The sequence below is a fragment of the Lethenteron reissneri genome, chromosome 50, assembly GCF_015708825.2.
Source record: "Lethenteron reissneri isolate LAM-NWPU_2019-01 chromosome 50, ASM1570882v1, whole genome shotgun sequence".
NCBI lineage: Eukaryota > Metazoa > Chordata > Hyperoartia > Petromyzontiformes > Petromyzontidae > Lethenteron > Lethenteron reissneri.
Window position 1 is genome coordinate 1,087,109 of NC_083828.1, and position 14,726 is coordinate 1,101,834.

Consider the following 14,726-nt stretch of genomic DNA (forward strand, 5'->3'; position numbering starts at 1 on the left):
ATGAAATACCACTTTTTGTGGTCTCAGGGGGGCCGGGGGGTGATTGCCCCCATTGGATTTGCCATCGAGTGAATGTTGTTTGGAACTTTCAAAATCAGGCCACGGCTTAAAGGATGTCCTTTTGGGCTTCTCATTTGATATTTGGTTAAAGCTCACATCCGTTCATCATAATTAATGCAATTTAACTTGCCCATTGCAATCAATCAGGCCCTATGCATCATCTACACGTGTCATTGTTTAATCACTTGCAGTTGAGTTAGTTGATGCGCTTAATTTCCTTGAGTGTCTTTCTTTTCACAATGAGACAAGTAGTCTCTAACTCTGAAACTTGAGCGGCCCAGTGAGAGTGAGCGTGTGAGCGTTACGCAGTCCTGCCGAGAACTGAATGGGAACGAGTATTGTGTTGCTATCGCTGCAACCCGGAATGCGATACGGATGCACCTGCGTGTGACGTTCTCTGCACCTGGACGCGGTATTTGCCTTAATAATCTTAACTTGTAACACGGCGCCATGCAATATTCGCTCGCTGTCGAAGAAAGAGAACAACTCGGAGGCGCGAGGAACCACAGACGAGAGGGAAGGTGGCAGCCAAGCGATGACGTGGCGCCAAATTCGTTCACGTCGTTTTCCTTCCACGTGTCTACACTCACTTTGTATCACGCGGAGCGGGGGGAGGGTGAGTTAATCTGGGATGGGAGTAATAACATTGGTGATCGAGAACTTCTCTTGCTGTGTTTCTCAGGTGAAGAAGCTGGTCTACGTATACCTCGTGCGTTACGCAGAGGAGCAGCAGGACTTGGCCCTTCTGTCCATCAGCACGTTCCAAAGGGCTTTAAAGGTAATCGTGATATGGACTTTGGTGCTTTTCATTACAGAATATTACTGGAACCCCAACTGTCTGGTGACGTTTATTCGTCCCACCCCATTAATAATGTAGGAAGCGTGTACACGGGGCCAGACCGTGTTTCAGTCTAAACTGGATACGTTGATTGGCGACGCTGCTGCTGCCTTGCCAGTGGTGCACAAGCACAACTAACAAACAACTCGAACGCGTTCGTCGGTAACACCGTGGCCCTGAAGGAAAAGAATGAACATGTGACGTTTCACGCGTTGGGCCTTCTTCGAGTGGTCTGTAGAAAGGCGTTCTGAGAAACATCGCCGACTATATATAATTTTCTTTTAAGACCACGGAGTTATTTAAAGATGTGAGTTTGTTCGTCTTAACTTGGATTGATAAACTAATTTTTTTGTGTTACCGGTGACCGCATGAAAATAACGGTGTGAACTGGTTTCCCGCGCACAGACATGTCTGGAAATAAACAAAGTTCCTATCTTTTTAACTGAAAAACCGAGAGAGTTGCCACATTAGTGTGATGGCGGAGCATGGTTTGCACACTGGACTTGTGGTCCAACGTAGAAGAGTAGGCCAAGTATTCTCCACAGGTCCCTGTAATGGAGGCCCTTCCCCCCCCCCCCCCCCCCCCCCCCCCCCATGAGTGGCATAGGAGTGAGCAGGCAAGAGGATTGCAACTTCGGTTCCATCTGCAGAGACGCAAAACAACGTGGACCGTTCTTAAAATCACGTTCCCCTCCCCCCACCTTTGTCCCACCCATCGGTGTAAATGGGTACATCACATTTCATCAAACGACAGGTCACGTTGTGGGGTAAAGTGTGGGCATGACCTACCCCTTCCAATATGTCTGGTCAGCGTGGAAGAGCAGATCAAATACCCTCTAGAGCTGCCTCTAGTGGAGGCCCTTCTGCCAGCAGTGGTGTCAGCAAGAAGGCAAGCAATTGCAGAGCTGCACCTTTACCTTTTGACTGAGAAACGAGGGCCAATGTAACACGTGGTTTGTACGTTCTCACGGGCCAATCGGTGCATTCATTACGAACATTCCACTGGAGACTGTCACCAGTTCCTGAATTTCAGAATCGAAAAACGGTTACGGGTTGTCGTTTCACAACGCTGGTTTTTACAGTTGAAGCTCGGCACTGAGAGACACGGAGATAGACACACAGACTCGGACCAAGACACGTACGCATTTCTGTCACCAAAACTGTTCCTGAATTATCTCTTAAATATGTGAATAGTCACGAGTAACAAGAGTTGTCTTCACTGAAAATGCAGTCACCAGCTAAGACCAGTCAAACATTACAGCTGCCCTCTCTCTGCGCTCTAAAGAAGTGGCCATTGTGTAAACGTCATCCAACTGATTATAAATCGGTGTCGGTCACGACTGTGGAGGCGTTTATAATCTGCTCGCGTCCATGAATGATTGTTGGGTTTGGCCATGTAATGATCTCGCCAAATTTGGGTCGTTAAGACCGTCTACCACCCGACACGGCCAAACACATTTAATCGTCAGGTGTACAAGCATTTAACAGTTCCGCCAATTGTGATGAATTTTTTTTTCAGCTCACTCACCGGTGACCTGGATAATTATTTTTTATAGCCGGCGATTGGCTACGACGTTTCGTTTCAAACGGCATCAGGACAAGATCCGGGATAGAACAAAATCCAGGACGACACACAGTTGGCCTAACACCACAATCTCTCATGAATCAAGATATACGTTTTCTTACAACCGTTTATTTATTTATTTAAAGTGTCCTACGTTGTTGCCATGCTATTGCTCGCAGGACCCGAACCAGTTGATCCGAGCGAGCGCGCTGCGCGTGCTGTCCAGCATCCGGGTGCCCATCATTGTGCCAATCATGATGCTCTCCATCAAGGAGGCGGCCTCTGACATGTCGCCGTACGTGCGAAAGACAGCGGCACACGCCATCCCCAAACTCTACGGGTAAGAATAGCAGTGGCAGTATTACCGGCAATAATGTTAATGACAATAAGGTTTTATATCGTAGTGTCATTTATGCAGCTGCATCGCACACAAACACTGGGCAATTTGCAGCACATGGAGGCGCATACATTTTATGTTTATATTAGAAACTGCTGCAACACAGTGTGATTTGTGCCTCAGAGAGGTCTCGGGGCGGCTGTGAAGGCGTCCGAGTGAGAGATTTCCCTTCATTCATTGCGATTAGCTTCGCATTTTAGCCACGCCGTTCGAGACCCATTCAGGGGGGTGAAAAGGGCGCCCGTTGCTGTAATGACGATGTCTCAACGCGAGGTTGCACTGTGCAAATATAGCAGATCACGGCCTACACCCTGTAGGCTTTTGGCAGTGTCAAAGGGGTTGTGTAGTGTGGACTTGAGGGTCATGGGGACAGCATTTGAGTGCTTTGTTGTTTTGTTTATAAATGCATAGCGTTGGTAGATAAGACGGTTATATCACTTTCACGGGAAGGCCAATAACATGACAAGGTTTTTATTTCTTAGTTCACTCACAACAGCCCCACCTTGTGGAAATGTCACGAGCCGCCACTGCTTGTGCACGTGACGGTTTCATCCGTTTGGTTGCCGAGTGGTGGAGCGTTCTTACAGACACAACTTTGACCGGATCATTATGTAACCTAATCAAAAAATGTAATTTGAAATCATCTCTCTATGCAACCGCAAGTTCCAAACCAATACTCTGGAGTATGTAACCGGTGTATATTTTTTACGTTTTGTAACCATGGAGTGTCTGCAGAAAGCTGGAAGGTGGTGGAATGTTTGAATGCGTGTTTTGTTATTGTGCCTGCAGTCTCGATCCAGATCAGAAGGATCAGCTGATAGAAGTCATCGAGAGGCTGTTGGCGGATAAAACGACGGTAGGTGGCTGTGCTGAATGTTTTATCTCGCTCGTTCAAACCGAAACAAACAGTCCTGGCCAAATGACCCAAGTAGGATGGTGGGGACCCTCTTTGTTTCCAAGATAAACGACATTTCCTTAAAATGCATAGCCATATAATCCTTGTTCTTCACAAATCTAATCTCATTCTGTATCAATATAGCGCCTTTAGTCAAGGCGCTTGACGTAGTTTGAAAAAACGGTGACAGAATGGAATAGTTTAGATGGCGGGGGGTTTGCATGGGTGACCGCAATCGAGGGGTACTTATGGTTCACGAAAGGGTCGGGGAGAGATGGGAAGGAGTGGAGGGGTGAGGGGATGGAAGATGAAGAGAATGGGCGATAGGTGAGGCTTTAAGGGAGGAATGGAGGGAGGTTAAGGAGGGGGACTTCATGTACAGGGGAAGTTTATTCCAGTGGAGGGAAGTCCAGTTTATATTTTTTTATCTCACATTATCTGCCTCGGACCATTTAACAATTTTATGCAGGGATGATTTCCTTAATGCAGCTTAATGACAGCATCCAAACCTGTGAAGGAAAGAGGGCTTGGGCAAGACGTGCCGCCACTGCAGGGGATGATGGACGAGGGTGAAGAATAATAGAATGTTTCCTCTGGTGATTGTTCTGTGCACGATTCACCGTGTGTATGTGTGCGCGTTATGTTTCCATTACTGCGTGCCTGTGTATTTAACACACGTTTTCACGAACAATGCCACAAGCCAAACATCTTTTTCTAGTTAGATTGCATGTGTTTTGTGTGTATGTGTGTGCTTCTCGTAGTTGGTTGGGAGCGATAGTGTCGTGGTTAGAGCACTGCGCTATGGAACTAGCGACCAAAGTTTAATTCCCGCTCGTGGCCGGCACCATTGATGAATATCTAAACTGGTCCTGGGCTCTCCCCTAGGTCGGCTCAGCCTCAGATATGTGCCTGGTGCGGTGTGTAAACATCAGCATTGAGACGAAGGCAGCCGGGCGTCGTGTTGGCCACCCACCCCATTGTGTGCCGTGCCGGCCTTAAAAGGTGCCCGTTAACAGCGCTGTTAAAGGCTATGCGGGTGATCTTTGTCGTGTAGTTGGTGGCAGGGAGTGTGGTGATGGCCTTTGAGGAGGTTTGCCCCGAGCGCATTGACCTGATCCACAAGAACTACCGCAAGCTGTGCAACCTGCTGGTGGACGTGGAGGAGTGGGGCCAGGTGGTCATCATCAACATGCTGACCCGCTACGCTCGCACGCAGTTCCTCAACCCCAATCAAAACGTGAGTCCCTCCGACAGACGACGCTGCTAAGGGATGAAGTGGCCGAGCGGTCCGCGTTCGCCGCTTGCTGCAGGGCTTTGCGGTTCCAATCCGGCGGGCCGCCCTGGTTCATACTCGGGGCGCATTGACGGTAGATGACCGCCCGCTTCTCGGTGGACGTTCAAGATCCCGTGCTGTCACTCGAAACGAGTCGGCCATTGTGTGTCTGAAGTTTTATTATTATATCGCTGTACATTGAGTTAACATATATAAAGCTGTCAGTCTTAATTTAGAATGTAAAATAACAAATGAGCAACACTCTGTTCTGTCTCTAATAATAAATGAATAAATAGTTTCGTCCACCAGGCTCTCGGCTTGCCAAACCAATATTGTCCAAGAGTATTTGTTTACGCGAGCGTACACGGGACCCATTTCGATCATCGGGGTCTCCTGAGCAGAATAGTCATGTTGGCAAGAGCACTCCATATCACGCAAAAATCAATATGGTACACACTCATGCGTTGTGGAGCATTATGGATAAAAACACATGTCGGAAAAACTCCATTGTGTGTCCACATTTAAACATAATATGTTATAGTCCAACACTCTCTTGGCTTTGCAGACCAATATTAGTTTTGAATTAAATGTTTAATAGGTGACTTTTCAGGCAAGGGCCCTTCATCATAGCACACGGTGTGGTACAGTCTGTTCTCCTGTAACGCCGCGTGTTTTCAAAACGCAAATTGGACATAGCGCTGAATCTTTAAAGAAGCACATTTTTTTTAGATGCGAATTCGATATAATGCGATTGAGTGAACAGGACTACGTCGCGCGAGTCGGAATAAGCAGTTGCGTGGCTGCCTTGGCGTAGTCTAACACAAGGCAGGGGGGATGCTGCTGGATGCTTCGAGATGCTACCCACGCGCCTCCATCTTTGCTCAGCCTGCGTACGCATCTCACGTGTTATTTCGGACTGTGCGGTACCCTTGATCAGGCGAAAAATATATTTCAAAACTTCTCTTAAAAACATAACATATACATACGTAAATACGAAGATATTGTGAAGGCCCGGTGGGCCGTTTGTCCATTTTTCCACCAAAAAAATTATAAGAGGCTTGCAGAAGTCCATAAAGTTATAGATAGTGGGGGGTAAATAGTTGATATTAAAGGTTTCCGAAAATTATCGACCCCCCCCCTCAAAAAATATTTGTACCCCCGCGTAGGTATATATACCTACACACCCTACATACAACAGAGTGAGTAGTATCTAGTGACTCTACAGTAGTATCTGGCGCTACAGGAGTATCTACTGACTTTACAGTCGTATATATTGACTCTGTAGTTGTTTCTACTAACTGCTGCTCCTCCTGCAGGAGTCGCTGCTGGAAGAGAACAGCGAGAAGGCGTTCTACGGCTCGGACGACGAAGCGGCTGAAGAGAAAGCGAGCGACTCCCCCCTCCCCAAGAGCAAGCCCTACATGATGGACCCCGACCACCGGCTGCTGCTCAGGAACACCAAGCCCCTGCTGCAGAGCCGCAACACGGCCGTGAGTTTGGACCGCGCTGGCAGCAGCACGCCTTTGTGTCTTTGACCGCAGCGATTTGGTGCGTTTGGTAGAGCCGCCCCCTCCTTCACGAGGCGACGAGCGACTTTTGCGTCGCATCTCGTCTCCGATTAGAACGGTTGGCTACGTACGGTGGGAAAGAAGTTTGGCGTACATATAAAGCCTCCGCCGAGACGGCTGTCCCCGTGTCGTACAGGGTGACTCGGCACCTGGCCTGAAAGCAGGAATTGGTCTGCTGGTAGGGGGTGATGGTTGCTGCTGATCGCTGCTGTGTTATGCCAATTGAGTAATTAGTGGGTAATCTTTCACATTTCACTAATTAGGAACATGACGCTGGCACGCAATGGCCTGCTTGTTGCGAATGACATCAGGAAATCTTTTTAACGTCCACCATGAGAAGCAGACTGCATGTCGTGTTTGTACGATTAATACCACCGCTGTAATAACCAGGGTGACCACCGAGCTCAAACTGCGAACCTCTACAACAAGTGGCGAGCGCGGTCCAGCTGAGCCCCATCACCACCTTTGTGGATGACCCCTGGAGTCCGTGTGGTGGTGATGGTGGTGGAGGTATGGGGAGCGGTAGTGTAGCGGTTAGCGCGCTGCGCTACGAACCCGGCGACCCGAGTTCGATTACTGCTCATGGCCAATACCAGTGACGATTATCTGAACCGGTCTTGGGCCTCCCCTAGGTCGACTCAGCCTCAAATGAGTATGTGAACGTTGTCGCTGGGGAGACAAAAGCACCCGGGCGTGGTGTTGGCCACCCACCCTCTCGTGTGCAGTGCCGGCCTTCATAGGTGCTCGCTAACAGCGCTTGCCCCAACAGTGTGTTAAGGCTGTATGGGGGCTGTTTGTCATTGGTGGTGGTGATGGTGGTGTTGTTTCAGGTGGTGATGGCCGTGGCTCAGCTGTACTTTCATTTGTCACCGAAAGCTGAGCTTGGTGTAATCGCCAAGCCCTTGGTGAGGCTTTTGCGGAGCCACAGGTGAGCTGCCCTTTGGCTTGGAAAGCTTTCTTATTGGTATTAATATTATTATGTTCACACACTATTTGCCCAGGAAAGCCTTGCTGACTCTCAACACTTTTTCAGGAGGGTCCTGACAATTTTTTTTGCATTAAGGGGCGACAGTGCAATATGCAATACCAATTCACCCACTCCAAGACGTCTGTAAGTTGCAGGGCGGGTGTCCCATTCACCGCTGAATCTCGGAACGTTCAAGCAGTTGGCGCTAAATTTTATTTAGAGAGGCCGTGCGGAAGGGCGTGTGGTACACTTCTGTGCCACATGCCCTTCCGCACGGCCTTTTACTTCCAATTCCGTTCGGAATGGATTCGATGACGTACACGCACACGTACGTCATCAGAACGGGAAAGGGTTAAATTATTTGCATGTAATTCTTCAGCATTGGGATGTTTTGGTCAAGAATCAAATCCAGGCCCTTCTTGCTATCGGTCACAAGTGATACCACTGCACCACCTTGCCGCCAATGTTGATTCTAAATGTTACGACAACACGGATGGGCTGCAGCTAATGTATTGTTGAAAGCAATACGGCCCTGATTTAGTGTCCATCTCTAAAATATTCCCGAGACGGAGCTCAGATTTGAACAACGGTATTGTTCGATGATTTGTCAGTGGATGACACACGTCGATTGTCTTCTTACTCAGTTCTTTGCATTGTATATGTTAATATATTCTTTAAGTTAACACGTGTTTGTTGTTTGTGTTGTTCATAAAAGGTGCAACAGTGCATACTCTCATATAATAAAATGTTTGCTCATTGTATACTGACCTGTAGTTTTACAATGTTTATTTCTATAATTCTCCTTTGAAAGACTAAACCTTGGTGGGATTTCACCTTGTTTTTAAAATAGAAAATGTGGTGAGGTTCTAAAAGCCCTTTGTGGCATTCGCCAATTTGACAGCTCGGAAATGTGTGAATGTATCTTGTGATTACATTTAAATATAGAATCTCTGCTCTTGGTATGCAGCTCGGTGAAGTAGCCAGAGGGCCGCACTCTCACTCGGTAGGACACGAGTACAAACCAGAGGTCGCAAACGGGTTTTGATTCCTTACCCGTACCCGGCCGCACCAGGGTCGCAAACGGGTACCCATACCCGGCCGGGTATGGGTAGCCGGGTATCGGGTAGGGTACGGGTGTCGGGTACCCGGTTGCGACCTCTGGTACAAATCCAGGTTGGAGGTTGACTGAGCCCATCATCATCCCTGGCGGGATCCGCTTGGCTGAACTGCAGCAAGGCAATAGAATGGTTGAGATGAGATGTGATGCCAGGCGGTATGGGACTCGGAGGCAAATTAAGTAAGTGCCCTGTACATGCAAATGAAGAGATTTCTTGCTAAACTGAGCATTGAGGCAAAGTGTTAATCTCAAGTTTACATTTCTGAGCCGGTGGAAATTCCACATTTCTATGGGGGGGTGAGTATCCATAGGGAAACTGTTGTTGACTACCCCCATATGACGCCGAAGTGATGATGGGCTGAGTCAACCCCCAACTCGGATTTAAAATCAAAACCTTCCCATTGCGAGACGCTGGCTCTCCCGCTGAGCCACCAATAGAGGTGATCAGCAACCTACTTTCTGTACTGTTATTTGCTGGCCGTTCTCATCGGTTGGTGTGTCTAATGTTCCACCACCATCGTCTCCACTGGCATACACCACCTCGCGGTCATCCCATTGTCTTTGACACGTGTGGGATATTGTTGGCTCGCACTGTCACTCAGCCTTTCCCTTGTATCCTCACAGGGAGGTGCAATACGTCGTATTGCACAACATTGCTACCATGACCATTCGAAGAAGGGTAAGCTCCTTTGTTTCATAGTGAATTATATTCTGTGCAATACAAAGCTCTACTCTAATGAATGTCATTGCCTGGTGGTGCTCCACAGCAAAGCATCGTGGTTTTTTCGTACACTTTTGCATTGAACGGGGTCCCATTGTTTATATGGAATGCTCTTGCCAATAACATCCGGAAGCCCAGCAGCATTTCTTTGAACAATGCTGAGTCCACTGATGAGACCCAGAAGGTCGAAACTTGTCCAGCGTTTCCTTGCTTACATACAAATGGTGCTGGATAATATTGGTCTGTAAAGCCACTTGGCCAATGGATTATAGTAATATATGTTTATCTTTTTGCAGACAGACCAAACAGAGCCCTGCATACATTCGCATTTACCAATAATGAATGTTTAGAGTTTTAATGCTTTTTATATAAATTTATCGCCAAATGTTTTTTCTTTGATAACTCTTGGTTATATTGAAACACACTGGCTGTAAAATGGACGTGTGTGGCTTGGTTGCAGGGTATGTTCGAGCCTTACCTCAAGAACTTTTACATCCGCTCTACAGACCCAACACAGATCAAAACTCTGAAGGTACCAACGCCATCCTCGTCATCATGAACAGTAGGGAGCAGTGAACCGTAGGTTCCCCATTCCTCTCTCTGATCCAGATCCAACTGGATTTTAAGGTCACTGATCCTAAGCAGTTGGCCGAGTGCCAAACACTTTGAGCAGACTGCAGTACCACGACTACTCGTGGCCCAGCTGTCCCCCACTTGTGGCGGAGATTTTTCGCTGTTCGACTCCAGCAGGCCGCCCTGGTCATTGCTGCGGGTGGATGAACCAACGAATATACGCGGCGTCCGCTTCGCAGCGGACGTTAAATATCTCGTTGACATCGCACGAATAAAGTGGGCCCGTCGCGTGCCGGCATCACGGTCCACATTTGGGCAAATTTGAAAAAATGACACTGCAGATTACTCAATTAGAATTACATACAGCAACATCGCCCCCTTCATTCATGATAGCTTTGCGCTATAAGGATGCTAGATTATAGATAGATTTCATAGGTATCCTGCAATGAAAGTGTAAATATGATATATAATTTTTTGCTTTTAATTGTACTGTGATTTCACCTCCGTATTTGTTGGCCGCCTGTGTCCATCTCCAGCTTGAAATTCTCACCAACCTCGCAAGTGAGACCAGCATCTCGATCATCCTGCGAGAATTCCAGGTGGGTTACTGCATTGGCAATCCACACAATGACTGGGCTTCTATAGGAGTATGTTAGGCAGGTAATGTTACGTTGTCATTCCATGATTTTTTTTAAACTTACAATTGTTCTTCAACAGAAATAAATCGGCTCTAGCATCCTGTAAATCACCGGACTTGTGTGTGGCCACACTCTGAATCCCTCCCCTCTCCCTGCCGCCTGGGAAAACAGACGCCGCTCCGTGCAGCTCACTTCTGCTTACTCCGTATCTCTTCTCCATCTCTTCCCTACCCTCCCATCGTCCTCTCTCATCGACTTCTCTTCGCTTGGCCCCATCATTCCACCTTTCTCCCTGCTGCTCATCTTGAGCCGTGCCCTTTGTGTCCGCCTTGCGTCCCGGCATTCCTTCCCTCTCCTCCCTTTCCCGTGGTGTGCCATGGGTAGACTTTTTTGTTTGTACTATCTGGTCCATTTTTTGTCATTATTTATTTGACCATAAACAACCACGGCTTCATAAAGACGTTGCGTTTTTTCCTGCGCAAGTTCTTATCCTTGCCGCTGGTTGTGGGGGACACCATCACCACTGCCCCGTGCTGCCGCGTCTCATTTTAAAATTACGTCCATTGCTCCATCGTTCCACGGTCCTCGCGTTGACACTGCCCAAACGTGTGACGGCCTCGGCCCTGTGCTTGAAGATGCTTTTGCTGGGGGCATGGATAATGTTCCAGTTTGTGAAGATTGGACATTGTGCAGCTGGATGGCACGTTGAGTTTGTTCCAATAAAAAAAATACCCGCAAATGTCACTTGCTGACCCGTCCATACCGGAAATCTGAAAAACAGTTTCATGGCTTATCGGATTTCTCCTGCAGTCTAAATCAAGATTCTGATAAAGATTCCGAATTGGGATTATGCCTCGTAATCATTGCCTCCTCCTGGCTGACTAATGCATGAGGTCGCTTATGCAAATGAGAAGGATCCTGGTCTCTTGACTTATCACCTGGTTAAGCAAAATAAACTTGAAAATAGAATGTTCAAATATGTTATTCACTTTAGCAAGGGTTTATTACTTTCTATGAAATGTTATATTCTGTTGGCTGAATGGAATTGTGTTTTGACGTTATTTTGAGTTCATTCAGCTTGAAGACTCAAGCTCTCTTGGTTGCTTCTTCATTTTGGCAGACTTACGTGAAGAGTCAGGACAAGGCTTTCGTGGCTGCCACCATCCACGCGATTGGCCGATGTGCGACCAACATCTCCGAAGTGACGGACACGTGCCTGAATGGCCTCGTGGGTCTCCTCTCCAACAGGGATGGTGAGATGCCTCTGCTCTTCTACTCGAAGCATAACAACAACGATTATCTGTTTGATAGAGCGAGCCTCCTTTAAAACTATAAAACTAAACTATTTTTTTTAACTCACCAGGTGAGGCCCACTGAGCTATGTAGCTCTCTATCAGAAGCAACCTGGTCACAAATGATAGCCCAACGAAGTGGCTTATTGTGTGGAAAGTTCTAGCAGCCAAACGCTCTAAAGACATGTTAATTCTCAATGGGGAGGGAAACAACTGGAGGACCCGGAGAAAAATCTACGCGCCCATGGGGAGAACATGATCTCACAGGAACAACCAGTCAGATTTTCGATATTAACCATTAAAAATTCCTGTTTTCTAATTTGATTCTAAATAATCTGGGCCATTGAGTAACATTATTTACATTTTGACTTAAAACTTTTGTGACTGCACGGATTCATATTCTTTGGTTCTTTCGGTAAAGTCACGTAGACAGACGATAGGAAAAAAACACAAATAATTTGTGTTTTTTCTTTTACCGAAAGAATATTATATACATTATTCAGCGTGTTTCACTGCTGCTATTAGCATCGTCACCATAAACAGCAGTGACGCTTATGTGCTCTCCCTCTCTCTGCAGAGTCTGTTGTGGCCGAGAGCGTGGTGGTGATTAAGAAGCTGTTGCAGCTCCAGCCGTCCAAACACACCGAGATCATCAAGCACATGGCCAAGCTCCTGGACACCATCACGGTCAGGATGGCCCCGCAACAAGCGTGCACTACCTGCGTTGATTATAATTACATTCGTGCGTCTCTGCTGGGTGCGTACGCGCGTGTAGTGAGCGACTTCCGAGACACGTCGAGTAGAAGGCTTCTTATTTATCAAGAGCACGCGGGGCGATACGCTTGGTAACGCGGCTACACATAGGCTGTGCAAACACGCAGCCCATCTCCGTCGTACATTACGCGAGCTGTCGACTAGCGTAGCGGCGTCGACGGAGCTGCTCTAGCAGAAGAACAGCCACGTGGTGGAAGATGAAGAGATAACAACGGCAGCGACGCAGCCAGGACCCAGGACCCGCAGAACAGCCCCGACGCTCTGGTTCGGTCCCCCTTATATCTGCCCGGCGAGGCCAAGCTCCACCTCTGGCCACGCCCCCTTTCCAGAACCTTCTAGACCCTTCGGGATGGTTCCCGGAGCTTCTCGACTGACTCCGCCCTTCACCTTTGCCCCAGACACGCCCCCCTTTTAATAAGGCATTATGTCATGCAGCCATAACCGTAATTACCCCTACAGGCCGGCAGGTGTCACCCTGTCATTACACGTGTATATATGATATGTATATGCTTAATTTTCCAGTTATATTTGAGTTGTGTTATTGTTACGTAAATGCATTCACCAAATGAATTGTTACATCATAAAGTGAAGACAGTTTAAATTGAGAAGTCACACCCCGTGTCAGAGAATGGCAGTGGGAGGTGATGTGGTTGCAGAACTTCTTCTGGGGCACGTAACGTGGCCTCTGATCCACGCAGCACCTTGCTAATGCCCTGCAGAGAGTGTTCATCTCATGTCAATCAAACCAATCGATTTTAATTTGCTCAGGTTCATTATAATATTTGTGTGTGCATTCGTTACCGGACTTCTACAGTCCAACCAACTCGCTCCACTTGAGAATGAGGTTTTAATAAATGTCACAACGTAACGGGTGAGCATAGTTGTAGAGAATGTTGATCGTAATGCCTCCTTCCCAAATTGTGCTAGTTTCTAAATAAAAATATAAATTTACACATCCCATCAGCTGCACTGCCTTCGAGGAGTGCATCTTATCAGCAGCAGTAGTTCAGTACAAGAAAACTATGAACCGATTTCGATATTCATTGTCTCATCAGCAGATTTAGGCCGGCTTAATCCAATGCTGGTGCACTGCACCTGACGCTCATGGGCAAGGAACCCTTTCAGAAAGAAATGGGGTTACTTGTGGGTGGCTTCAACCTGAATGTGAACCCAGGATGCCAGTGGTACCGGCTTCCTGCTCCAATGGACAAACAACAGAGAGCCCGAATGGACGGACAGCTTCCGATTTAGTATCTATCGCCCCTCTTTCCCAGTGTGCTGGAAACTAAAGACAGCATCTCCCGTACCCCTGTGACCCGTCACAGGTGCCCATGGCTCGGGCGAGCATCCTGTGGCTGATTGGAGAGTACTGTGAGCACGTCCCCAAGATCGCTCCCGACGTTCTCAGGAAGGTCGCCAAATCCTTCATCGGCGAGGAAGATATTGTGAAGCTGCAGGTGCTGAACCTGGCAGCCAAGCTTTACCTCACCAACTCGAAGCAGGTGAGGCTGTGCTGGGAGAACCGCTGCACGTCTTACTTTTTTTAACCGAGTTATGGTAATGCAAACTAAGCCCAGTGTTTGACGATGCCGTAATTTTTTTTGGCCGGTGATGTGGCCGAGCTGTCGCGTGTTCGCCGCTCGCTGCGGAGGTTGGCGGTTGCGAATCCGGCAGTCCGCCCTGGTTCACGCCGCTTGTGTAATCGACGGTAGAAAAAAATACACGGCCGGCTGGTTCGCAGTGAACGTTAACGACCGAGTGACGAAACAGAGCAGTCATCGTGTGCTGGTGACCTGCTGGATTCGAACCACGAACCTCTCAACAGGTGGCCAAGTTCGCCAGCGCAGGGCGTGTCACCGCCCCACGTGTGTGGAGGGTGTGGGTGTGTAAAATGAAATGTTCAAAAAGTTAAATCTGTAGTTTTAACAACTCCCGCAGCATAGAGAACCACGTTGGTATATTAAACTGCTTTCATTTTAACCTTTGACTTGACTTAATAGTTAAAGTATACAACAGGAGACGTTTCAGGCATTGGCCCTTCTTTACGGC

At 47.8% G+C, this 14,726-nt stretch overlaps 1 protein-coding gene across 1 annotated transcript in view; it reads left to right on the plus strand.

The window, feature by feature from the left end:
• Positions 1 to 14,726, plus strand: part of LOC133355054 (AP-3 complex subunit beta-2-like) — a 33,441-nt gene that overhangs the window by 4,944 nt on the left and 13,771 nt on the right. Inside the window, exons 5-16 of the mRNA XM_061572314.1 lie at positions 743 to 838; positions 2,642 to 2,802; positions 3,649 to 3,715; positions 4,809 to 4,991; positions 6,344 to 6,517; positions 7,426 to 7,523; positions 9,304 to 9,358; positions 9,861 to 9,932; positions 10,510 to 10,572; positions 11,732 to 11,864; positions 12,481 to 12,590; positions 14,003 to 14,179. Coding sequence (XP_061428298.1) covers positions 743 to 838; positions 2,642 to 2,802; positions 3,649 to 3,715; positions 4,809 to 4,991; positions 6,344 to 6,517; positions 7,426 to 7,523; positions 9,304 to 9,358; positions 9,861 to 9,932; positions 10,510 to 10,572; positions 11,732 to 11,864; positions 12,481 to 12,590; positions 14,003 to 14,179 — 1,389 coding nt within the window. The remainder of the gene's footprint in view (positions 1 to 742; positions 839 to 2,641; positions 2,803 to 3,648; positions 3,716 to 4,808; positions 4,992 to 6,343; positions 6,518 to 7,425; positions 7,524 to 9,303; positions 9,359 to 9,860; positions 9,933 to 10,509; positions 10,573 to 11,731; positions 11,865 to 12,480; positions 12,591 to 14,002; positions 14,180 to 14,726) is intronic.